This window comes from Podarcis muralis, chromosome 3, assembly GCF_964188315.1.
Source record: "Podarcis muralis chromosome 3, rPodMur119.hap1.1, whole genome shotgun sequence".
In the NCBI taxonomy this organism is placed as follows: Eukaryota; Metazoa; Chordata; class Lepidosauria; order Squamata; family Lacertidae; genus Podarcis; species Podarcis muralis.
Window position 1 is genome coordinate 48,114,653 of NC_135657.1, and position 27,155 is coordinate 48,141,807.

Here is a 27,155-nt window from a genome sequence, read left to right on the forward strand (position 1 = left end):
TTTATGTCAGGTGCCTTTAATTAAGAAGTAATTTTATACAAAATGTGACCAAGTATTTTGAATATGAACTTCAATAAAAACATATCTAAGAAAGGGAGAAGCATCCGATTTAGCCATCAAAGCACAGTAAAGGGAAAGGGGGAGTAAAGATTTCTGCAGTAGACATTTGCTGGCTGGTTGCACTGAGTACAATCTATCAACATCTTCTGAGTTAGCCTCACTGTAGGGAATAGGCTGTGTACAGACACTTTAGAAGAAGTAAACCCTAAGTGTATAAGATGAAAGACTCCAAAACAAGAGAACAGAAGAAGAAAACAACACAGATCCTATCCGTTTATCCATTGTCAGTGCATGAAAGCAGAGATTTTAAAAAGATGCTTCTCTAGGGCTTAGGGCATTCTCTTTCATGGGCCAAAAAAAATATGGAAAGTGACATTACTTGTCTGTGAAACTGAAAATATCTGCTTCTTGAAGTTGCCAACACAGAGAAGAGGACCTGAACTAAAAAAAGTCACACTTCACATTATTCAGCTTTTATAAGATTGCAAATATTCCCTTTCAAATGCCAAAATGTGAATCAGAAATGCCTTCATGCATGTAGAACTTGTGCTCAATCATAGCGTTTTGTTGCTTTTTAAATACCAAATGTTTTTTCTAATTTAAAAAACCATTCTGAATTTATTTTACAAATATTAAAGTGACTCAAAAAACTTGTAAACGTAGCCATAAATAGATCGCTCACAAACTGTTACCAGAACTTCAAGAGGCTTTCTTCTGCTAAAATCTCTTCAGCCTCCTGCCATTTTGAACTGTCAGTATCCCAAGTTGAATAACTAGCAGTGTCAGGAAGCTGCTTGTTACTCAAGAGTCAATTCACACGGAACATGGCAGCACAGCGACGCAGCATGACAGGTGCTGCTACGGTAAACACCGTGTGATGGAGAGATGCATCGCCAAAGATGCCACAGGGACCCACAAGTTATCCTGAGCTCTGGAGTGTGCATCTGAGTGTTTAGAGATGCACATATTTAACCTGCCTACATTGCTGTTTTACCACAAACACCCATGTGTGAGAGAGGGGGACACAGAAGCAGCATTTCCTTTAGTGTTCCCCCATATTTTCTTATTTCCCATAGCAACACAGATGGACGTGTCTTTGGAACAGAGACTTAGAAGAAGTCTCTTCATCTGGTTTGATTAATTGTTGCGATCTATGTTTCCTGCAGAGTACATTGAGAGAACAGGAGATTGGATGTACAGAAAGTGGACTGAAGTAGAGCTTATGTAGATGAAGAGGAATTTTCAGGTTTTAGTTTATACACTAGTGTGAGGTCACGCAAACAGAAATCTCAAGGTTGCGATAAGCTACCCGGAGGAGGCTACTAGCAAGCGCTGTTACAAAAAGCACGGAAAATAAACAGAGGGTGTAAGGTTTGCTTTTTTTTGTCCTACAGAAGTAGTCCGATGCAAACTTTGTGGGATCTCCACGAGTTGGCACAAAGAACCACTGCCTTGGGTCAATACTCCAGAAATTCAGTTATTGGGATTTTAAATTGCAAGAATTTAAAATCAGAGCGTCAGTCACCTTTGGCTTTGGATTGGACAGATCACTAGTTGTGCGTAAAGGGAAATTAAGGCTCGAAGGTGATAGGTATAGCAGTGAAGCAAAATGGAAAACCACGACGCATTGTCAGGCGACAGTTCTACTCACACACGTACATTTTAAATAGCTGACAACAATGAGGCCTGGTCTACATATGCAGCAGAAAGAAGGAGGTGCTAGAATCCTGAGGTGGTGGTATAATTTCAAGCTATAGTGGAGGGGTGTCATTTTTGAATGACCAACCCATCATATTAATAGCTCTCTGCAAGTTTAAAAACTAACAAAAACTTAGCACATCAGGGTGTGTGGGTGTGACATGTTGGGAATTCTAGCCTCACTAAGGGATGCAGCACCAGAAATTAGTCAAGATACCTTCAAGAGAAGCTTATTACTACTGCTACTACCATTATTATTATTACTGAAACAATTAAAAAAAAATCCTCTCTGATAAGGTGGCTGGATTCAAGAGGACAGAATGCCAACACCTTTAACCGCCTTGTCATACAAGTACACCTGATGAAATCCCCTCTTCTACACAACTAATAAAGGATGTAGGACCCCTGTCCTCTTTTGAACTTGACCACCCTACAAGTTTCAAACATGGTGGATTACTGTAGAGTTTTCTTTTGCGGGAGGGGTAGGGAAGAGGCAATTGACACTCCTACAGATTGGTGTGCAATGCCACTCTTAAGGGGAATGCTAAGAGGTCTCAAGAGAATCGGTTGTTTTGCAAGGTTGTATTCACCCAAAATATTCTTACTGAGTTATTTTTCAAAGATAAAAGAGAAGCTTCACTGAAATGTATTTGTGGGGTTTTGTCTTCTCTCTTGCCATGTCCCTCTCCGCATTGGCTTTGCATTTAGGCAAATTATTTTCCCAAGTATAGCTACGGTGCTGGTTTGAACAGCCTCCTTTGTAAAAGCTTTTCCATTTCAAAAATATTTCATACCACATTACCAATATCAGCATTAGAAATAATTTGGTCAAACTAAACATACCTATACAAAAATAAAAGTGTAAAAATCTGTAGCCTTAATTTTCTGTGTAGTTTATTTGAAACAGATAAGATTAATTTTGGTTTTTGAGCTTTGTGCTTCAGCAGAACCTAGGCCTACGGTGTTTTGCCGCTGCACCATCTCCACATAAATTGCTTTCTTTAAGTCATGTTGCAGCCCATAAGGTGTAGTTTATTTTGTATATGAAATGAAAATAGGTGCCTCTGTCGGGTGGCTTCAACTTCTCTCTCTCTCTCTCTCTCTAGGTCAGATCCCTCAAACCTTGTCCTTAAAACACATAACACTAATTAGGAAATGTATCCTGTCCCATCTCCAATATAACAATTCACCCTATAGAATCATAAAGAGAAAAAACCATACTTCTAACACTGGACAATTTCAAAATACAAATATCCATATGGTTTTACAAAAAAGTGTAAATACAAAGGCAACATTTAAAACAGTTGGAAAAAATATTAGTTTGAAAGGTCAAATAGAAGCCAATACCAATAAAATAAAATAAAGTAGACTGGAAGAGAGATGTTCCTGTTCTCTTCCTCCAAAACTGAGCTGAAGCTATTTTGGTCCTTTACCAATTGTCTAGAAAATCAAATCCGGTCTTCAAGATAACGTTATTTGCATTGCTCTGCAGAGACACAAAAATTAGACAAAGTGAATACTTAAATCATTGAAACTAAATTAACCCTAATCAGTAACATACACATATATACAATAAAAGGTGCTTCCTGGCACAGGTTTAATATTGCAAGCAGGTTGTTGGGAAACAGATCCTTCCTGCCCCCCCCCCCCGTTTTTTTATTTCCCCTAGAAAGGATAAATTTAGATTAAATTGGGGTAGCTGGCATTTTGATAGCATTATATGGACACTGTAAAACAAGAACAAAAAACCCAAACCCCATAAAAGCACCCAAAATTACATGTGAGCATCAGAGTCCTCCGTCACTGCAAGTAGTGCTATGGAATTCGAAATTTGCATCGAAAATCTTACAGGGCTGGATTTGGGGGAGGAAGATTTCAATCTCTGGTTGCTTGTCTGCATGCTAGCAGAAAAACCTAACCTCAAAACCAGGTGCTGGGAACATTAGGCCTACCAGATGCTGCTGAACTACAACTCCCATCATCCTTGGCCACTGGCTATGCTTGCTGGGTCTCCTGGGAGTTGTAGTTTAGCCATCTGATGGGCCAAAGGTTCCACTCCCCTGCTTTAAACCAAGTCATGCAGGGACTCATACAGGATTTCCGCAATTCAAATGGCAAATGCCGCTACTATATATACAGTTGTACCTTGGAAGTCGAACGGAATTCATTCTGGAAGTCTGTTTGACTTTCAAAATATTCAAAAACTGAATCGTGGCTCCTGCAGCCAATCAGAAGCTGCGGACGCCGCGTCGGATGTTTGGCTTCTGAAAGAACATTAAAAAAACAGAACAGTGACTTCCGGGTTTCGATCGTTTGGGAGCCAAAACATCCGAGTTCCAGGGCATTCGACAACCAAGGTACGACTGTATATTAAAAACATATTGAAAATGCATTAGCATTTATGTTGGAGCTGGATTTAATTGGCAGAAGAAAAAGAAACAAGCTTAGTGTTTAGAACTGTATGAACTGCTAATCTTCTTGAGCAACATTTGCAGAAGGGTGGACTTTTGTTTTGTTTTGCAAAGCACTCAAATAGACAAAGCAAGGGATTAAAGACCAGCTTTTACCTGCACTTCTGAAAGGAAACCACTATCAGCCTCCTCACTTTTGGTCCCAGTTGATGAGAGTTTTTCCACTGGCTCAGGACAAACATCAGGAGGACTCGGCTGGCCAGGTTGAGGTTTTTCCCATTCTATTGAAGTTGCAGCAAGAACGGGGGTGGTCAATTTTTCAGGTTTGCTAGCACTAGGCTTCTCTGCTTTGGTTGCCTCTTTTGGACCAGATTCTTGCCTGTAGTAAGGCTGGAGGGTCTTCTCTCCTTTCTCCATGGACTTGATCTGGCTTGGGGTCAGAGAACAGAACTCAGACTGTTCTCCGTCACACTTCGAGCGCTCAGCATTGATCTTCCAGAATGACGACTCCTCCTCTTTCCTAGCTGGCAGAAGCCCCTCTGAGTTAGGCGTTTTAGCACCTTGTGCGGGCTTGGGGGCTGGGGGCCCTGGAGCGGTTTTGGTGGTCTGCTTTGGTTCGCTCTGCAATGCCACTGCACTTGGCTCTTGTATGGACAGAGAAGCAATGCTGAACTCCATCTGACTCTGTTGGGGATTAGAAAGAATTAATGTCAACTCTCTTTGCATGAGAAAACGCACGTAGTGGAGAAGTTTAGAGAGGAATGGTGGTGGCTGTTTTAGAGGTTATGGGTTACATACACTTCAGGTTACAGACGCTTCAGGTTACAGACTCTGCTAACCCAGAAATATTACCTTGGGTTAAGAACTTTGCTTCAGGATGAGAACAGAAATCAAGCAGCAGTGGGAGGCCCCATTAGCTAAAGTGGTGCTTCAGGTTAAGAACAGTTTCAGGTTAAGAACGGACCTCTGGAACAAATTAAGTTCTTAACCCGAGGTACCACTGTACTTACTGCCTGCTGCAGGTAAGCTGTGGGCACAATCTGGGATGGGCACACAATTTTGATGGTTAGCACAAACACAGCCTAGGTTTTGTGCCAAGTAAAGGGGGATTCTGCAACCTCTAGAAACTGTGCAAATAAGGCAGATTTGCCATGCACTTGCTTATAAGATGCCATCCATTATGCCCAAGGAAGAGCCAAGCAGCTGTTAGAGATGGGATACTGGATACTACAGATTTAGCTTCCTCTGACGAATGGCCCACAATTATCTAAGAAGTACACAGCATAAAAGGAACTGTCATAAAGGGCCATGAAACAAACAAACAAAACCACACCACACATAACAGAGAAAACATTTTTGGATGGTAATCAATTTCACTCCTACGCAAGGTTGGCCATGCCCATTACTACACAATTCAGGTTTCAAATCTAGTCTGAACATCAGGACACTCTCCATCATGCTTGAATTGACTGGCTCCACAATTGTAGGAGCATTGCTCAAACCCTAGTTGAGAACACGCAGGAACAAACAGATATAGCTTAAAGCATAGGGTGACTGACATGTGATTCTTGAGATGCTGTAGTACTACAACGCCCATCATCCCTGGCCACTCACCATACTGGGTGGGACTGATGAGTGTTGGAACCCAAGAACATCTGGAGGACCATGGGATAGTCATCCCCAGTTTAAAGTAACTTGAGAAAACTTGTGCCAGTGGCTTGCAATGTTAGAGGCCAAATGACGTGTTTTCTTGGCAAAGAGGCAATTCAAGCCCAGCTTTTGCTCAGCTAATGGGGAAATTCTAAGATGGCCTTCAAGGAAGAATGAGAGGAGGCAGGAGAGGAGACTCACACCCATTCCAACTCCACTTTTACTCTAACCAGGCTCACTTCTGCTTTTGGAGTCTAGGTTTACATGATGGAGAAAGCTGGACCTTTTCGCTGCCCGTCATCTTATCCCTTGCAAAGCCTGCTTTCTATCCCACCAGCATTATTATGTTTCACTAATGTTCCTTCATAGTACGTAACAGCTTGATCAGTTTTCAGGAGGTCTTTAATGTAAGATATAGGAGTTGGGTCTTTAGTGTGGTGGCAACCGACCCTTTGGAACTTCCTCCTGGAGTTCCATTTCTATTGTCTTTCTGACCCCAACTGAATTATTTTTATTTCATTTATTGAATTTGTATGTATACCACCATAGATCTCAGGGCGGTTCACAACATAGAATAGGGAACCAGGCAGAAGGCTTTCTCAGTAGTGGCGCCCACCCTGTGAAACACCTTCCCATCAGATGTCAAGGAAATAAACAACTGATTTTTAGAAGACATCTGAAGGCAGCCCTGTTTAGGGAAGTTTTTAATGTTCAATGTTGTATCGTGTTTTCAATATTCTGTTGGGAGCCACCTAGAGTGCCTGGGGAGACCCGGACCTGGCCAGATGGGTGGGGTATAAGTATTATTATTATTATTATTATTATTATTATTATTATTATTATTTAGACCTTCCTTCTTCAGGAAGCCTCTTAAGTGGGTATCTTTATCTCATACCAGATTAGAAATTCTTTTTCTTGTTGATGTTCTTACTCTGAAATCACTTTGAGATATTTTATGGGAAGCGATTCATAAACAGAGACCAAAGAAAGAAAGAAAGAAAATTTAAAAGTGAAACAAAGCATACAGAGAGGGGGAAGGAGTGGATGAGTTAGTTCCCTGGCAGAATGAGTTTCAACAGCTTCCAGATATTCCGAACTGAAAGCACACAAACCACATGTCCTGTTTCTGGCCATGTGCTCAAGCAGGAGGAGGTAATGTATGGCTTGGGCGATGAAGTTTCCGGCCTGGCAAGATTTTTTCCACTAGAATAACTGGCCAGCAGGAGCACTTCCATGCAGTGGCAGTCTGGGGTTCTGCACACTATGGGCTAGGGAAGCTCTGGCAGACCCAAAGCTTTATATTGCTGAGTTCTGAAATTACAAAATTCAAGGTCACGGTTCTGGTCTTCTTCAAAATAATCTGCCTAAACACTGATTTCATCCACAACGTTATCCCTTCCTCTCATGTTTCCCTCTCATGTTTCTGGCCTATTCCCAAGGCAGCTGATTTAGATCTGCAGTCCAAAACAGCCAGAGGGCACCAAGTTGGCAATGGGTGACTCAGTGCAAATGGAAAGGCACAACGGGCTTCAGTTGCCACTGCTGGCAATGAAGAATTGCCAATATTTTTAAAGCTCTGTCCCCAAGGCAATTCAGGTTCTGTGGGCAGAAGGGAGAACAGCAGGATCTGACTAACTCTTGGTCTTGCACTTCATTGTACATTAATGATTATTCAGATGAAGGTGTATTCCAATATTGGCCATCAACAACCATTTATTATTGTATTCATTTATTTAAGGCATTTAGGTAAAGGGACGCGGGTGGCGCTGTGGGTAAAAGCCTCAGCGCCTAGGGCTTGCCGATTGAAAGGTCGGCGGTTCGAATCCCCGCGGCGGGGTGCGCTCCCGTTGTTCAGTCCCAGCGCCTGCCAACCTAGCAGTTCGAAAGCACCCCCGGGTGCAAGTAGATAAATAGGGACCGCTTACTAGCGGGAAGGTAAACGGTGTTTCCGTGTGCGGCTCTAGCTCGCCAGAGCAGCGATGTCACGCTGGCCACGTGACCCGGAAGTGTCTGCGGACAGCGCTGGTCCCCGGCCTCTTGAGTGAGATGGGCGCACAACCCTAGAGTCTGTCAAGACTGGCCCGTACGGGCAGGGGTACCTTTACCTTTTAAAGGGACCCCTGACCATTAGGTCCAGTCATGGGGTTGCGACTCTGGGGTTGCGGCACTATTCTTGCTTTATTGGCCGAGGGAGCCGGTGTACAACTTCTGGGTCATGTGGTCAGCATGACTAAGCCGCTTCTGGCGAACCAGAGCAGTGCACAGAAACGCTGTTTACCTTCCAGCCAGAGAGGTACCTATTTATCTACTTGCACTTTGATGTGCTTTTGAACTGCTAGGTTGGCAGGAGCAGGGACCGAGCAACGGGAGCTCACTCCGTCGTGGGGATTCGAACCGCCGACCTTCTGATCAGCAAGTCCTAGGCTCTGTGGCTTAACCCACAGCACCACCCGCGTCCCTTATTTAAGGCATTTATGTACCACTTAATCATTATTTACTGATTTTATAATTATTTTTATACCACCTTTTAATAAAACTCTCAGGGTATTTTACACCCGCTAACTCTAATGTGAGATTGGGGAACCTGTGGCATGCCAGATGTTGCTGGGCACCAACTCCCACTGGATCCAGCCAGCACAGTCACTGGCCAGGAATGATGGGAGTTGTAGTCCAGCAACATGGAGTGCCACAGAGTCTGCTTTCTTTGTTCTAATGGCTAGAAAGGAGGCTGTGGAGGCTGTGCCAGGGTTCTCAGAGAGGTTTCTGTGGCCAGCTTCTTTCGCCCTCACTGCAAAATGGTGGCAAATGCCCTAGGCAACCAGGCGAGTGTTGAATTATAAGGCTGGCTCCCCATCAAACTGAATGAAAACTGGATCTCTGCTAACCAGCTCTCAACTATGCACTAAAAACAGAGAAGGCCACAAGAATTCACAGAGTTATTTTTATAGCTTATTCACTGGTTGGGAATGTGCAGTATTTCGTTAAGCAGATAGCGCACACAGCCAAAACAAGCTGTTTGGCTTGGCAACCTCAAAATAGAAAGAGGAAAAAACCCACCGGCAAATACTGAAACAAAGCCTGTAGGACAAGAGCTTACCACACCCACTCAAAACTCCTTTAAGCACAACCTGTAGTATTTCAAGAAACAAAATTGCTGAGACGGAAGAGAGGAACCTAAAGTTGGCTAACTGACAAGAGTACGCCTGCAGTGCAATCATATACTTGTCTACTCCGAAGTAAGCCCAACAGAGTTCAGTGGGACCTACTCCAAGTAGCTGTGTCTAGGATTGCGGCCTAAGTCTCAGCTGATTGGACAACCACTAAAGTATAGGATTTCCTGCAAAGAACACATCCTGCACCTTAGAAATTCAACAAAACCAAGATTACAATGCATCACTGAAGCAAGCCTCTGACTTGCTGCTAGCTCCATACAGTCGCACCTTGGAAGTCGAATGGAATCCGTTCCGGAAATCCGCTTGACTTCCAAAATGTTTGGAAACCAAAGTGTGGTTTCCGATTGGAAGCCCCGTCAGATGTTTGGCTTCCAAAAATAGTTCGCAAACTGGAACAGTCACTTCTGGGTTTGCGGTGTTTGGGAGCCAAAACGTTCGAGAACTAAGCTGTCTGAAAACCAAGATATGACTGTATTTCATTACATTTACTATTATAATTTTATGTCACCTTTTCCCCCAGGAGCTCAAGGTGACAGACATGGTCCTGTCTGTTATGCTTATATAACAATTCTGTGAGGTAGGTTAATCTGAAAGACTGTGACTGGCTCAAGATCACTCACTGATCTTGATGATCGAGTGGGGACTTGACCTCTGTTCTCCCAGTTCTTAGTACAGCACTTTAACCACTACACCACAATGGCTCTCAAATAGTTGCCGCAACAATGAAGAACCCTTTCGTCAATCACTTCAGGCAGTTATATGCAGGCCACTCGGGGAACTCAGACCTTCAGACAGTATGAGCCACAGACTCAAACTACAAATAAGATGATATTGCAGCTCCTTAGGCTGTTTGCCCTCAGATCCAGAAATTTAACTGGGTGTTGGGAGTCTTCCCCGCCCCCCGCCCCCCGATTCGTGAATGTGAGCACAGGGGATAAGCACTGAGGTGATACTAGGATGGAGATGTGCAGCTATTGATGCTCATTCATGTGAATCTAAGGGTCGTTTCTGCCAGGCTGAGACTGCCTCCCTGCCTCCACATGCTGTGAAATGGTCTAATGTTCACCACACAGACCGGATACCACTGCCTGCGTGGCTTGTTGCCATATCGAGGCAAGTTGCTGCCAGGAAAAACGGGCAATAGTATTGGGGATGCTAAGTCGCTTTGCACATGTGGGAATTCAAACAGATTCAAAAAATCAGAGAAAAGCTTGCATCCCACAGAGAAATGGTAACTTGAAAGAAGGAAGAGATTTCAATACACTGGTAAAAAAAGGTAAAGGTACCCCTGCCCGTACGGGCCAGTCTTGACAGACTCTAGGGTTGTGCGCCCATCTCACTCAAGAGGCCGGGGGCCAGCGCTGTCCGGAGACACTTCCGGGTCACGTGGCCAGCGTGACATCGCTGCTCTGGCGAGCCAGAGCCGCACACGGAAACGCCGTTTACCTTCCCGCTAGTAAGCGGTCCCTATTTATCTACTTGCACCCGGGGGTGCTTTCGAACTGCTAGGTTGGCAGGTGCTGGGACCGAACAACTGGAGCGCACCCCGCCGCGGGGATTCGAACCGCTGACCTTTCGATCGGCAAGCCCTAGACGCTGAGGCTTTTACCCATAGCGCCACCCAATACACTGGTACTTTTTACCAAATCAAATCATTCATCCAGTTTTAAGTTGATTTCCCGGTCCTGCTACTTAACTGGAAGTGGCAGCAACTGAATCCTGAAGCCTCATTCCAAGCACATGCTCTACCACAGAGCTATGGGCCCAAATTACAGCCAAAACCAATGTTTCCATTTCACCCCCTCAGTGTCATTCATCTTTTTTAGAAACCTCCAGTCTATACCAATCTCCCCAAACTGTGGGACGTCGCTGCTCGTATTTTTGAACATGTATAACCACAGCTAACAACCAGGTAGGCCAAGCATTATGTTTTGAAAGCAGGAGTGACAAAAACATATTTGCAGTAAAAGGAGCAAAGAAATAAATTAAAAATTCCAACATTTCTCAAAACAAAGAAACGGCTCTATCTTTGGCCAGCTCTCTTTTGAACGTGTTGGTTTAGTAACATGATCAAGCTCCCAAAATATGGACAGCTGTAGGAAATTATGGCTTTGGGGTCATGACTTGCTACAGCCCAAGCCCTGCTGTGTTAGAACTACACAGCTGGCATGCTCTGGAGGACCAGGCTGGCATGAAGGGGAAAGGGGTTCAGGAGACCCTCCCCGCTCGCTGCTTTTCTGCTCCTGGCTGCACTCTCCAAGGTTGCTTCTCGAGGGAGGGGGCAAGTATGCAACTGCTTATAATGAGAAGCTTGGCTCCAAAACTGGAGATGTTTTGTGTCATCATCCTCCCCCAAGCAAAATGGATTCAATTCAAGCAGGGAGCTTGGGGGAGGACATTCTCTGTGGAATTTCTGGTGCCTTCCATTATGTAGTCTCCACTGTATATAGAAAATATACCCCTTCACTCTGGTCTTTGATCCCTGAGAGAGATATATATTTTAGGATCTAACCTATTCTCTTGATTGTGATTTGGTTTAACTGTGAAGGGCAGTTAAGAAATCTAAGTAATAATATTGATAATCTGGAACCAAAATGATCAAGGGACTGGAAACCAAGCCTTATGAGGAACGCTTGAAAGAGCTGTGTATGTTTAACCTGTGTATGTTTACGTTTAGTTTCAATTATCTAAAGGGCTTCCACGTGGAGGATGGAGCAAGCTTGTTTTCTCCTGCTCTGGAGGATAGGACCCAACCAATGGAATCAAGTTACAAGGAAGGAGATTCTGACTAAACATCAGGAAGAACTTTCTGACAGTAAGAGCTGTTCGACAGTGGAACAGACTCCCATGGACTCTCCCTCTGTGGAGGTTTTTAAGCAGAGGTTGGATGGCCACCTGTCATGGATGCTTTAGTTGAGATTCCTCATGGTCCCTTCCAACTCTACAATTATATAAAAACAGTAACTGCATCAGCCACAGAGCTACATATATATCACTGCTTATAAAAGGCAAAGGGAGGGAATGAAACAAAAATGGAATAGGACATACTGGCGCTCCTTCTGCCTGCTCTAACACTATGCATTCTGTAGAAACGTCAAAAAAGAACTCTTGCTGTATAAATGGAAATTACCACCTAAAAAGGTAAGAAAGGTAGAGCAGAACATTTCACACTCAGTGGCTTTTTAGGGTCCTCCATCTTTTAGGGTCCCCCCCCCACCACTACAACTACAACAGTGGTATATAACAAATGTTCAAAGGTGGGCTGGCAGATTGCAACCTGGAGAATATGTATGCCGGGTTCAAATGCCCCGATTTGATGGAGCAAAACAAGGCAGGCATGGCCTTTTCCACCCTTTGCTTCCCCATGCCTTGTGACCACCCATCCACACCCTTCCGGTGGTGATCTGCTCTTGCAAAGTGCAGAACAGGACTAACAGGCAAATTGGGGAGAATTGTGGCCACCTCTTTCCAGCTATATCAGGCAATTTTAAGCAATTGCATTCTGCTGGTGGCAACCTGGAAACGACATGTGGAAGCTCAAACAGGTGATCTTTTCACTCAAGGTGTAAGTTGCTTTGAGAACTAAACCCAGGGGGGCACTCAATTAAATTTTAGTCAGAAATTAGTGGACCTAACGTAGTCATGTTCATGAATTTCAGTGGGTCTACTCTGCATAGAACTCAGTTGAATGCCACCCCCACTGAAGTCAGTTCCTTTTCATAAATACTATTTATTCCCTGGCATTCCAGCTACCTGCTGTCAACATCATATTTATAAAGTGACACCAGAAATTTATTCCATTTGGTTAGTGGGGGAAGCTTCATAGGAAGGACAGCAAAAAGGAGTCTACAACTAGAGCTATATTATTTTTCCATTTTAAAGAATCCCATTAAAGGGACCTTTAAACAAGATGAAGTCTATCCTCCCACATCCTCAACATTATGTAGTCATTTTCCAGGTCAGTCTTTCCACGGAATAATAATATACTTGCCATTTAGATGCTGCTTCCTGAATGCCCAAATTTCTCCACATTTATTCTCTCAGTGATCCTTATAGCCCAGTAAAGCGCAGCAAGTATTACTGTGACCGCTGAGCAGAGGGAGGGAGAGGCTTGCCCAAGGTACAATTCAAACCAGGGACCCTGCTTGTTCACAACTTGCCAGTCTAACCACCATGCTGCACCAGTTTAGTTGCGAGCAGGTTGTCCGTTATGCCAAACACATTTTTTCTAAACCATAGCTGAACTACTTACATTTCAAAGAGCACATTCCAAAACAGGCTTCCTCAACCTCGGCCCTCCAGATGTTTTGAGACTACAATTCCCATCATCCCTGACCACTGGTCCTGCTAGCTAGGGATCATGGGAGTTGTAGGCCAAAAACATCTGGAGGGCCGAGGTTGAGGAAACCTGTTCTAAGAGCTATAACTAGTCACACTGAACAGAATGGCATCCAGTTTTGAGAGCTAGACACTGTAGATAACAGCTTTAGAGAGTGTTAGACTTTGCCCTTTGAGATCTGGGATCAAATCTTTGCCCGAGCATGAAATTCCTCGGCCTTGGGCTGGTTAGCCCCACACCTAATCTACCCTGCATGGTTCTTGTGAAAATAAAGCAGGGGATTATGTTTACTTAAGGGGGTCTAACTCTGACTTGGTTGGCTGCAATGCAGTATTATTAAGAAATCAATAGCCATTTTTGTATAGCTTTGCAAGAAGTGATATCCAGTGAGCTCACACAATATTAAATGGCCTGCACACTAATTGCAAGGGGAAAACCTACTCTTCTTTTAAACTACCATTAGCATGGTATAACCCTAACCATGACAGGAGTGTCAATTAGGCTTAGTAAAACTTCCAAGGTGAACCAACATGAGAATAACATAAGTTAGCAAAATTACCTTGGTTTCCCAGGAGAAAGGAGCAGAGTGTTCATCTTGCCAGGTGATATCCTGGAACACAACGGAAGAATAATTATGCACAAGTAAGCATGTAGACTTTTAAACGCCAAAGAGATGACATTTTATAGTAGACCTTAATTATATGTAATACAGTTGAAGGATTTTACAAAATCTCTGCTTTAATCAGCTAACAGATAGGGAAGGACAAGAAGTAAAATAAGAGGCACTCTCTTGATGAAAAGTCTGAACGGGACGGGCTCTTACTTCGTATGCTGATTTGTAGAATAAATCCACAACATCACATGCTCAACTATCTGAATGTGCTTTTATGACAGAATATTCACTTTGCTCTAAAGTGGAGATCTAAAGAGACACTTGCTGATTCATCTTACATCAAAAAAACTTTATACAATCAAAGAATTGTGGGATTTGAAATTGTGGAAGGATGTTGATGCAGCCGGCATGTTTACTGCCTCAGATGCTCCCTTCAAAACTGACTCAATTATTAAGAAGCAAATATTATTCCCCTTGCTTTTAGCCTCTCTATGCAGAGCCCATCTGGGTTATTTCTGGCTCACATGTCACCCTTCATGTGAACTCAAAATAAAAAGCTGGAAGCCAGTTTGAACTTCTGCTGCTGATATACAAAACAGAACAGAATTCTTCTCTAGCTGAACTGCACTGACAGGAAATGTTATTTTGGCCTGGATCTAGCATGCTCTCTCTATTGCATTAGCTTATTGAAGTCTTTTGACTGTTACACACAGCAGTACAGTGTATGTCTGTGAGAATGTGTACAACTGCTGAATAAGGGCAGCTATCCACAGGAGAGACAGCATTTTGGAGACCCGTTTTTGCATTGTAGTGTATTACGTTTCACAAAGGGATGGGGCAATTATTATGTTTGTTTTTTAAAAATGGTGCCCCCCCATCCCCTAGTTGTATGTGTTGGGCAAAAGTAGTTTCTCTTCACACGAACAAAGGGGTAGGCGTCTGCCAGGTGTTCGTGTGTGTGTTTTGTGTTGGACTTTCATACTGGGGAAAAATCATCTTTATTTTTGAGAGTAACCAAACTTCTGCGTAGACCTGCCCACATTTGGGAATTCTAATCAGAGGTGATCTTTATTCTGGATTAGAACACTTTTGTGCTGACTTCACCATCATGGGCTCAGACCCTATGCCCTGACAGAACATAGCCTTCGAAAGATTATTCAGGTTTTGGCATGTCTCCAGGGAAAAGGAATGCCAACATTATGGGGCAGCCACTGGGAACACCTCTCTGCACCTTTGTACACTCACAATAATCTTAAAAATTGTATTCCTGGCTATTTTAGAGGTCATGCTTAGACACAGATGTAGTCTCTTGGGTTGGGTGTGCTAGCTCCATGCTATTTATTTATTTGTTGGAAATGTGTTGAGATCCAACACGGCACGAAGACGATTAGCAGAATAAGAGAAAGGGGAATATATAAATGTTTTGATTAATGTTCCAGCACAGCTTAGAGTAAGTCTCTTGGGAGGAGTATAAGCCATCAAAATTGAATCCCTTTCCCCACCCCATCCCCGCTGTGCTCAGGAAATGGAGCACTTTCTCTAAAGAGATGCCAAGGATTTAGGCTTTCGTTCACCCGGCAGCACATTTAAGGAGCTGGAGTCTTTGTTGGCCTCTGCTTATCTGAATTCATGACAAAAATGCCATCCACAAACAAGAATTCGGTCACAGAGCTAACCTCAGCCGCCAGCTGCAAAGCATCAAATGTAGAAAAGTATGCAACTAACAGAGACTTCTTCCAAGCAGCTTGTTTTGAAAAAGACATTGGAATTCTAAGATGCGAGAGACACTGGTATCGTTCGTTCCCGATGGCGAATGACATAAGCAGGGATCTGACCATTTATCAGCGCTGAAGAGCCAAATGACTGCTCTGTTATCCAAGTCAGCACAAAAGATTACTCTGTTGGCAACTGAGGCTGTGCACACACGCCAGTTTACTCGGCATCCAGTGCACCTCTGCCACTGTTTTTGGAAGGAGTCTACTTTAGCCACAATCCATATCCATCCTGTTGTTTCTTACAAAATCTTGCATTTTGAAATGTCCCCCCCCCCCCAAACCAGCTTCAATCTGAATTAAGAAAAAAAACCAACTAAGCTGTGCTTTAAGTCAGCAATTTGCTCACGGCCTATAAATGCCTTACAGCAGCAGTTCATAACATAATAAAGGACAAATGTAATAAATAAGAAGGAACATTTTAAAAAATAATATTGAGAAAATGTTAAAGAAAATACCACAAAGGAGTCCGGAGAGCAGAAGTCAAGGGTTCTTCTGCCTCTTCTTTTTCAAAAAAGCAATTTATTCCAAAATTTACTTTCTTGGTACTCAATTGGTTGTTACACACACAGGTTTCACTACAAACACTGGAGGGAGTGGGAAGCTGTGTCTATCATCATGTGTGATTATAAAAGTCCCTGCTTGCCAAAGGAACCTTGAATGGGAAATGGCAAGTAAGTGTTGCATTATTACAACTTCTCAGCACATAAGCTCGTTTTACCACATGGATGAGCCTAGACTCATAGACTTGTAGAGTTGGAAGGGACCAACTGAGAAGAGTTCGAAGGGACCAACTGAGCTATCCCTGAATATAAGCCTTAACACTCCATTACCTAGCCTTCACTGCTTTTTGAGTAAGTACTCCCCTGTTGACCACATGGGCAGAATTGTTGGCCCCTGTGCAGACCACAGACTGCTAAATGCATTTCAAGTAACTGTACCTGCTACCTGTTTGAAAGCAGTACTGTGGTACCTCTGGTTATGCAATGCTTCAGGATTACGAACTCCGCTAACCCGGAAGTAGCTGCTCCTGGATGCGAACTTTGCTCCAGGGTGCGAACAGAAATCGTGTGCCAGCGGGAGGCCCCATTAGCGAAAGCGCACCTCAGGATAAGAACGGTTTCAGCTTAAAAATGGACCTCTGTAACGAATTACGTTCATAACCAGAGGTACCACTGTATTTAGAATATGAAAGCTTTCTCCATCTTATGAAAACAAATAGTTAACAATAACAGACCCAGCAAAGACGAGTTAGCAATATGATGTGCGGAAGGTGGTGTATTTCTGTTGATAGTTAAGAACAGGCATAGCTAATGTTGTGCTGTTGACAGAGTGGCGGACTATAACTCCCATCAGTCCCAGCCTGATATAAAGCATCTGGGCAAAATACCAAAACAACATAACCATCCTAGAACAATATACAAACACACAAAAATCTTGAAGCTGGTGTAGATTGAAACATTCACCACGGAGAGTGTCTGACCTATACCCACCTAATCTAGCAGAACTCACAGCATGCACTAAGGCCATCATGTAATGGAATGTCCTCATCCATTTTTTTCAGAGGATGGCTTCCAAAGTAATCTTATTTCAATCCAGTTCCCCCTACTTGGAAATGGCATTCCTCTTATTTAATTCAACCTACAGAAACTCAAATGTAAGAATATATTAAACTAGTAATAATAAGCTCTGTGGAAACAGAAAATTGCTGGTTTTCTGCCTCCACATAGATCCCCAGGGCAACCCGAATACATTTTTCTACACTGTGTTCCAACTGAGGATCACAAAGAGCTCATTGAACATTTAAGAGTACCACAAATGGATTTGCCACATATGGTCAGGGGTGTTTGTGCACCTTAGCTGTACAAGCTTGAGACGTGCTGTCATGTTGTCCCACCTTATGACATTTAGGGCTTCTTAGTTTAGAAAAAAATGTGAGTATCTTTTCCCCACTGGAGAGTCCAACCAGATGATCATTTCTGTTGTCCTTCTTCAGCTCTACAATCTCATATACGGTATATATGCATGCCCATCTGTCAGAGACTTAGCCTTAAACATGAATTATTTAAAATGGAAAAAACAACTTCTCCTCAGGTCTTCATATCATGGAAGGCGGGGGAATTACTTGTTCCATATTGGTTTTGACTTTCAGCTAAGTAACAGAAAATATTCCAGGTTTTTTTTTTAAGCATCATTTTTTAGATACCCTCAATTCTGATCTAAATACTTCAAATAGCACTTGGGGGCGACGGGGGCGATCCTATGCAACAAGACCAATTTGGAGTTAATTCAAGCTCCACTCACTTTAAATCACATGTGGTTACAAGATGCAGATTAGTTTGCCGTGCGACTGGAGAATTGGAAAAATAGTTCTGACAGTGGTTGCCTGACAGAATTAAGAGTTACGAAAACAAAGTCATAAATGATGCTGTGCAGCATGCAGATAATCAAGAAGCCCAGTGGATTAAATGTGTATGCGTGTGATGTATTCAAAATATAGTTTTAAGCAGGGGCTGGACAATAGCCCTCCTATCTTGCAAGCAAGATGCGCTCAAGTCATTCCTCCCAGTGTTGGAGGAGTAAATAATCTCCTCCGCAGCTCCAAACAAGGGTGGGAGCCTGTAATTTGTGCTCCCTGGATGCAAGCAGAGTACCAAACCCAACCTCTGTCTTCCCACCCCTCTGCTCCCCACCAAAGGCCAGTCTCTTCTGCATCTCACTGCCTCCAAGCTGGAGAGGGTGGGCTGAGGTTCACTGGCTTCTTTCTGTACCTGCTAGGCTGCTAGAACTTCAACCACTGTGTGGATGCAGAGAAAGCCAGCACATTTTAACCATGCTTCACAAGCTGTAAGCTGGAAGGGAACCTGGGCCCAAAGGAATGCAGGAAGCTGCCCTGTACAGGGACCACTGCTCCATCTTGCTCAGAATCATCGACTGCACTGACCGGCAGTGGCTCCCAATGGCTTCAGACAGGAGCGTCTCCCAATCCTACTTGCAGAAGCTGGGGACTGTATACTGTATCCAGTATACAGAATGCAGAGAGGAAGCTTATTAATCTTTCTAAGCCTTTGGAGAACCAGGAAGGTGTGTTTGTAGGGTGGGGGAAATGCATTGTGGGCATATTCAAATTCATGCTCTGCATTTTAGTGGTAACACTTTAAAAAAAAAAAAAAGCAATGGCAGATGGACAAATTTGCATCCTTTTTCTTGTTTAATTTGTATGCTATTTCCAAACTGATGAAATCATTTGCAATTAGCAAAGAATTGCCAACATGTATACCATGGGTGGGCAAACTAAGGCCTGGGGCTGGATCCGGCCCAATCGCTTTCTAAATCCGGCCCGCGGACAGTCCAGGAATCAGCGTGTTTTTACATGAGAAGAATGTGCCCTTTTATTTAAAATGCATCGCTGGGTTATTTGTGGGGCATAGGATTTTGTTACCCCCCCCCCCAATATAGTCTGGCCCTCCACAAAGTCTGAGGGACACTGCACCGGCCCCCTGCTGAAAAAGTCTGCTGACCCCTTTCCTTCTTCCATTCCTCCTTCCCATTCCCAAGATCTGGACACCTGTTTGCCTTTTTGTTAAAAAAAAATCGAAAAGCAAAAATTCTATGACATTACCACTTTCTGGTACAACCGCCAGGCAGATTTTCAGAGTCTGTTTTTATCACTTTGATTAGCAAGGCCAAGAAACTTGGCTACAATTAGTCTTTATATTGGACTTCCAAATTAGCATCCTCCTAGTTGCCTGAGGCATTGAAAAAGTTGCCCGCAGGCAACATAACAGGAAAATTCTAAAAACATAGAGCTGGGATTCAGAAAGCCATGCAGCCCATTTGGTGTGTTTTGGGCTTGTGTTTCCCAAACAACAACTCCCTAACTCCAACACGACATGGCAAATCACTTATTGGACTGGAGATTTTCCAAAGCAGCTTATGATAAGACACAGGGTCTTCTACTCAATGACAAAACATTGACAAATCAATTGAAAAATAAAGCACACATGTCCAAAATTCCCCAGTATGTGTAACGTAAATCTTTAGATTCCATTCAAATTCCCCTTCCCTCCCTCCACAATTCAGTTCACTTTACGCAATCAAGAGCAAAGCTACCTTGTAGCTTGTCATCTAATTTAAGGCAGCCTATCAAAGGAGAGGGTGGATGCGGGTGGCGCTGTGGGTTAAAGCCTCAGCGCCTAGGGCTTGCCGATCGAAAGGTCGGTGGTTCGAATCCCCGCGGCGGGGTGCGCTCCCGTTGCTCGGTCCCAGCGCCTGCCAACCTAGCAGTTCGAAAGCACCCCCAGGTGCAAGTAGATAAATAGGGACCGCTTACTAGCGGGAAGGTAAACGGCGTTCCGTGTGCTGCGCTGGCTCGCCAGATGCAGCTTGTCACGCTGGCCACGTAACCCAGAAGTGTCTGCGGACAGCGCTGGCCCTCGGCCTATAGAGTGAGATGGGCGCACAACCCTAGAGTCTGGCAAAACTGGCCCGTACGGGCAGGGGTACCTTTACCTTTTATCAAAGGAGAGGCCACAGTGCCTTAGAGCTCAACCCAATTCACATACCCATGTTCAATCACCTAAACCTGCGTCAAGTAGGGGGATGACTTCCCCTCCCCAGCCTATGGCTCTAAGGAAAATCAAGCCAAAATCATAGACTTGCACTATCAATTACATATTTAGGATACACTTGGGCACAGTGACAGTCATAGAAGAAATTAAAGGTAAAGGTACAGGGACCCCTGACCATTTGGTCCAGTCGTGACCGACTCTGGGGTTGCGGCGCTCATCTCGCTTTATTGGTCGAAGGAGCCGGCGTACAGCTTCCGGGTCATGTGGCCAGCATGACTAAGCCGCTTCTGGCAAACCAGAGCAGCGCATGGAAACGCCGTTTACCTTCCCGCCAGAGCGGTACCTATTTATCTACTTGCACTTTGAGGTGCTTTCGAACTGATAGGTGGGCAGGAGCAGGGACCAAGCAATGGGAGCCTACCTTCTGATCGGCAAGTCCTAGGCTCTGTGGTTTAACCCACAGCGCCACCCGCGTCCCATATAGAAGAAATTATGCTGGTGCATTTTTGGTAGGGGTTGTATCCAGATTACTATTACGCTACAACAACTACCAAATGGTGGCGCTATGGTCTAAACCACTGAGCCTAGGGCTTGCCGATCTGAAGGTTGGCAGTTCGAATCCCCGCAACGGGGTGAGCTCCCATCGTCTGGTCCTAGCTCCTGCCCACCTAACAGTTCGAAAGAACATCAAAGTGCAAGTAGATAAATAGGTACCGCTCCGGCGGGAAGGTAAACAGTGTTTCCATGTGCTGCTCTGGTTCACCAGAAGGAGGTTAGTCATGCTGGCCACATGACCCAGAAGCTATCTGCAGACAAACGCCGGCTCCCTCGGTTTATAGAGCGAGATGAGCACCGCAACCCCAGAGTCGTTCGTTACTCGACCTAATGGTCAGGGGTACCTTTACTTCTAAAGGTAAACGGCATTTCTGTGTGCTCTGGTTTCCGTCACGGTGTTCCGTTGCGGCAGAAGCAGTTTAGTCCTGCTGGCCACATGACCCGGAAAGCTGTCTGTGGACAAACACCGGCTCCCTTGGCCTGAAAGCAATATGAGCGACGCAACCCCATAGTCGCCTTTGACTGGACTTAACCATCCAGGGGTCTTTTACCTTTGTTATTATTACTACTAGTACTGTGAAGCATCTGCTCCATTTTCCAGCTGCTTTGCCACGTGTATCAACCACCAAGAGATTAGCAAAACCTAAAAACAGTTATAATTAGGACCATTAAATTTTATTTTTCCACACTCTTGTTTTTCCTGGCTCAACAGCAGCAGTGGAAAACCTGATTTAATCTTTTTAGAAGGTGTCTTAAAAACATCAACTCTTGGAATAGCCGCAGTTATTATACCACCAGACTTCCCTCAAGATACGTGGAACGGCTTGCCAGATTCCGTGTGTTGAATGTAAACATTTCCTCAGCTCTAATTCTTCTTTTAGCAGTAACTTCCTACTGCCTTTTGCTAAACTTATTAGCTGTTAGTAAAGACACACACATACCCTTCTAAAATAAGATAGGTCATTTTTATGAATGAACTTTTAGGACAGGCCTACTAAAGTATTTCCATTGGTTCCTTTGCATTCCTTCCATTGTTTCCTGGTTATCATGTTTGTTTTCTCTTCAGTATTTCACCGAATTGAAAACCGCTGGCTTAGTTTATCTGCCACTCAACAACCATAAGAAGATGGCCAATTCTCTAACAGCTAATCATGAGACTGTTTTGATGGACCATTATTCGTAGATCTTTTTTTCCAACATCCAAACATATCTACATAAAGAACACCCTACTGAGAAGACAAGTTACTTTCAAACTGTGATTTGGGAAGCCATAAGATTACTTGGAAGCTCACGGGCTCCTTCAGTGAGGAGGCCAATGCCAGTGGACAAGTTTCTGTGCAAAGGTATCTTGCTCACGGCAGCCATGGGAGAGCACTGGGACTTTTAGGTCGCACTCAGCAGCACGCAAGACCCCAAAAGGCGACCAATTCCCCACACAAACTGAGTGGAACATCCTACGGCAGACCGTCAGGATTTTTCAGAGTAAGTTAATGAACAATTTCCTGACATCTTAAAACCCTTGAACCACGGGTATTGTACATTGAGGATTTTCTATGAGATTACCCTGCTACCCCAGTATTGATTTAGGAATACTTGAATGGAGTCCATGCTACAGTGTGTGTGTGTGTGTGTGTGTGTGTACGCATGTTCGGGCTATATGTGTCCTGCATCTCTTGTACATATTTTACACAAAAAAGTACAATTATAATCATTTATTATTTATTTGCCACCCATATGACTGGGTTACCCCAGCCACTCTGGGCGACTTCCAACAAATTAAAACACAATGAAGAGGGGAGTGTCGGAATAACTTTCCACCCAAGGAAAAGTGTCATGGAGTTAATATTGTTTCCTATCCTATATATATCTGTACACTGCCTTGTTATTGTTTAATGAGCTGGGGCTTTTATAAATATAAATAAAATAGCTTGACCCTGACTATTCAAGACTACTGTTGTCTAATGACTTTCTGACATCAGTGTTAGGGCTATACATAGCAGTACATCTCATCTTGACTATCCAGTCCCAATCCAGATTTGCACAGGTAAAAACCACTGAGGACCAAAGGAAGTAAAATAGTAATCCTGCATTGAAAATCTAATACCTCAGAATATATTTACTGTGGACAGTCAGTCATGTTAGCTTATTGCAGTCCAAAAAATGGAAAAGAAAAGATAAAGAGTTCTGTGGCACCGTGAAAAGTAATGTACATTCTCTCTGTCTGCAAAAACAGTAAATAAAGAGTGTGGGTTATAAATGCACATGGATGGAAGTACGACAGGTAAAGGTGGCAAAACTGGCAATAGGCCAAGACTTATGGTTATTTTTATTATTGTTGTTGTTATTATTATTAATTTATACCACGCCTTTTTACTCAAGGCAGCTTCCAAGTGGCTTGAGATGGTGACACAAACACAAGTGAAACTAAGGCTTTCCACTCAACAATCACCACGTTTTTCTTCTTGCTTTTATTATGCATTTTGTGTTTTCGGTATTGTATTTTCATGTCATGAACCGCCCTGAGATCTATGGATTAGGGGCAGTATACAAATTAATAAATGCATAAACAATCCCTCTTCCTTTTCAATAATGGCAAACATCTGCTTGAAAACAGCATCTTGAAATGAGGTCAAATTCTCCAAAAGACCCCAAACAAATGGCTGGATCCTCAAAGCCTTTGTTTTTCAAAAAGCAACCATGATAAGCATTTTCCTATGAGGAAAGGTTGAAGGTGCTGTGCATACTTAGCCTGGAGGATGGATAATTAAGAGACAACACGATAGGCATCTACAAATATTTGAAGGGTTGTGACATTAATGATGGGGCACATTTATTCTATGTCGCTCTAGAAGCTAGATCTCAAATAAAGATAAGGAACAACTTCCAGAAAGTATGAGCTGTCCAACGCTTAGACAGAACACCTGGGGGGGTGGTTGACTCCCCGATATTTTTTCTGGCAGGGGGGGTTCTGCCAGAATGTATTTTTCAAATCAGGCAAAGCCCTATTTATTCTCACAAGCTTTTCAAATGGATAAGTTATTTGGTGTTGTACAGTCGTCGTTTTATCATCTGGTTGTATTATGTGTGGCTTGGTATGATTTATTTTATTCTAGTTTTGGGTTTCCTTTCTGTCAGTTACATTGTTTCTGTACTGCACTGCTTTACTGAATTGTATTCTTTGAATCAATGTGTGATTTTAAGTGGCGTTTTTAAACAAATATGTATACCATCCAGAAAATTGAGTGTATTGGGTGACTACTATTAAAGAACCAACACACATGTTTATATTTTTATTTGAAACTTCTATTGAGCTGTGTTTGGCTCTCCTAACACAAGTTAGGTTTGCTGCCTAATGTTTTGGGTTTTTCCTTCCATCTCTACAAACAGGCAAACTTTAAACATGGGGTAAATACACCTACCACCTTCTCAGCCCAGTTCATGTCTCTTACATTGGTCTTGCCTATGCCTCTGAAAGTTCAGGCCAAAGTTAACTAGTCCAAATCAGCATTTTTAAAAAAGCTACTGTTAAAACAGTGGCAGCCTGGACAATGCTACTTTGAGAAAATATTGTCCATGCCTGAACATATGCAAGTTTGCCTTCACCTGCTCAGGATGAGGTAGCAACCATGAAGAACAAATGACACCCTGTTTCACTACTGCTTCCAATGTTCTCATTATGACCTCATGAACTGCCTTTGTACAGTGATGTAATGGCATGTTGCACAAATGATTGACTGGTTTCATTTATTTATGTGCTGCCTTCCCACAGTTAGCAGTGCCCAAAGTGGCTTACAACAAGCACCCACTTGAACCAAAATACAAAACAGGTTAGGGGGAGCATTGTGGCACAGTGGGTCAGTGCATCTGGCTGTTAACGAGAAGGTTGATGGTTTGAGCCCACCTGAGCGACAGCTGTGGGCAGGATCCCGACCCTCAGGGTCTGTTCCGACTCTATAATTCTAACTGGACAAAAATAAACAATTCAGCATACATGGAATGAATTCACTATTATGAAAAAAATAATCTAGACCCAAATACAAAGCAGAAAAAGTCAACAGTAGACGAAGTCATTGGTGCTGGTCTCTTCAGCAGCCCCGTTTTAATATAGTTCAGAGGGGAAGAGGTCTTCTCACCAGGTTAGGTGATTTGCAGCCTCTCCCCAGCCCCCTGGACTTTCCAGCTGCTGGTCTTACTGCTATTAGTTTTGACAGCTGTGGCTGTGATGCATGAGACTCTACAGCCAAAAGTAAAAGCACATCACCTACACCACTGACAATAAAATGAACAGTTCCACTGCTAAGTACTTTCCAACAATAAAAAGGAGCAAAATACTCCTTTTTTTCAAAAACATTTTGAAAAAACATTTTGAAAAAATAGTATTTTTCAAAAATACTAGATGAGTTGGTCACTTGTTACATAAGGTCTCCAAGTAACTTAAAGCATATTTTGAAGCATAAAGCTAACATTATAATAATATATATTTGCACACGCAATTCTTTTTGAAAAAACACACAAACTTGAAAACCTGGAAAAAACACACTGCTGCTGTTATTTGGAAGCTAACGACAAAAGCTGCACCAGTTTTAAGTGGTTAAAAGAACAACACTCTTCAGTTACCCCACTCATCAGCTACTGAAAATGCAGCAGTTTAATTTCTGCTGTAAAAGCAGAAATTTAAACAACCCTGTTAAGTTGAAGAAGCAACCACTGTAATGTCTTATGCTGGAATCCTAAGCACCCCTTTCATCAGTCAATCCGACTGAACGCAGTAGTATTTACTTCCAAGTAAGCATGCCTAGGATTACATGGGTTTTTCTCAATTCAGATCAAAGCTAGTCTGGGGGGAAATGCATCAAAACACAGTATTTCCTAATAAACAACAGGATAAAGAATTGTGGCTTATATTGTTTCTCTCTCTCTCTCTCTCTCTCTCTGTGTGTGTGTGTGTGTGTGTGTTTTTACACCGCTTCCCAAACCAGCCTAGGTCAGAGCACAGGGAACCTTTGGTCATCCAGGTGTTGTTAAGCTCCATTCCCATCAGCACTAACCAGCACAGTCAATAGTTTGAAATGCTGTGAGTTCAGACTCCAGAAACATCTGGAGCGCCAAAAGCTCTGCAGCCCTAGGTTGAAGTCCTATAGTACTTGGACAGCATGAGATACCCAACCAACAAGTCTGCCAAGGAGTGATACATGCTTCTCTGCCATGTCACTGCAAATCTCAGACTTGGGGGATCTGTCTATGCTCAGTAAGGAGTGGAACCTGCACTCTGTACATGTCTAAATGAAATCTCTCACTGCAACACATGTTCCACTAGCACCGAAAACTACTTTTAGAGAGGGATTCTTCAAAACCCTGCCTTGAATAAACAAATATGCTTTTTTTAAAAGGAAAAAAAATCCTTCCTCTGCTTTATATTCTTTCCCCTGCAAATCTCTTTTCCCCAGAGACTACCCTCCCTCGACACCATCGCAAGGGGGCGTAACACTGGACGCCAAGCAGATACATCCCTGCAGCGCAGGCCCGGATCCGACAACAAACCGTGCTCCTGAGCGTGTGCAGAGAGTCCTTTCGCTCGGGGCAGGATCTCACCTCGTCGCCGAAGTGCACCACCTTCTGGCCGGTGTTGAGGCGCAGGTTCGGGTAGCAGACCGGCGGCGGGGGTCCCCGGGCGACCCCTCGGTGCGCCGCGTAGCGGGCCTGGATGTGGGGCTCCACCAGGGTCTGGTCGATGATCTCGTCCTGCTGGCGGGGCGGCAGGCGCTCCCACTCGGGCCCGTAGCGCTCGCGGATGCGCTCCTTCTCCGCCATGATCTTGCGCGCCATGGGGTTGAGCGACGAGAAGTAGCTGAAGCGCTTGCGCTCCCGCTCGTCCAGCGGCCGGTTGCCGTTCAGGGCCGCCGTGCGGGAAGCGGCGATCGCCGCCGCCATCGAAGCCATCGCCGCCCCCCGGGGCCCTGGCGCGCGCTCGGACGCCGGCGTGGAGCGCAGCCGAGCCGGGAGCACAAAACAACTCGGCCGCCCGCCGCCGCCGCGCCCTCCTTCTCCTCGGCTCCGCGCACAGCTCCGCTTTCCGCCACCCGGAAGCCTTTGGCTCCGCCCCTGCTCTTTAGGACCGCCTCCCGGGCGTCCTCCCCTTAAAAACAAACACACAAAAGACACACAAACACAAGCACACGAGCCCAGGACGAGGCATGGATGCTGCTGCCAACGCGGGCCGCGTGGGTGTTGTGCCGCGCAAAGAGCCAGGAGCCCTTTCCAAAGCAGCGCGCCTTGCCATTCACAGCACAAAATTGCGCGTAGCAAAGGTATA

The 27,155-nt window shown here is 44.0% G+C and overlaps 1 protein-coding gene across 1 annotated transcript; it reads right to left on the bottom strand.

Moving 5' to 3' along the window:
• On the bottom strand, positions 1-26,995 carry C3H1orf198 (chromosome 3 C1orf198 homolog). Its single transcript, XM_028723993.2, has 4 exons — positions 26,435-26,995; positions 13,891-13,941; positions 4,326-4,853; positions 1-3,244 (listed from the first exon to the last, which is right to left on the bottom strand). Exons 1-4 carry the CDS (start codon positions 26,780-26,782, stop codon positions 3,188-3,190), a joined length of 984 nt encoding a protein of 327 aa, XP_028579826.1. The 5' UTR covers positions 26,783-26,995; the 3' UTR covers positions 1-3,187.
• Positions 26,996-27,155: the final 160 nt, after the last annotated feature.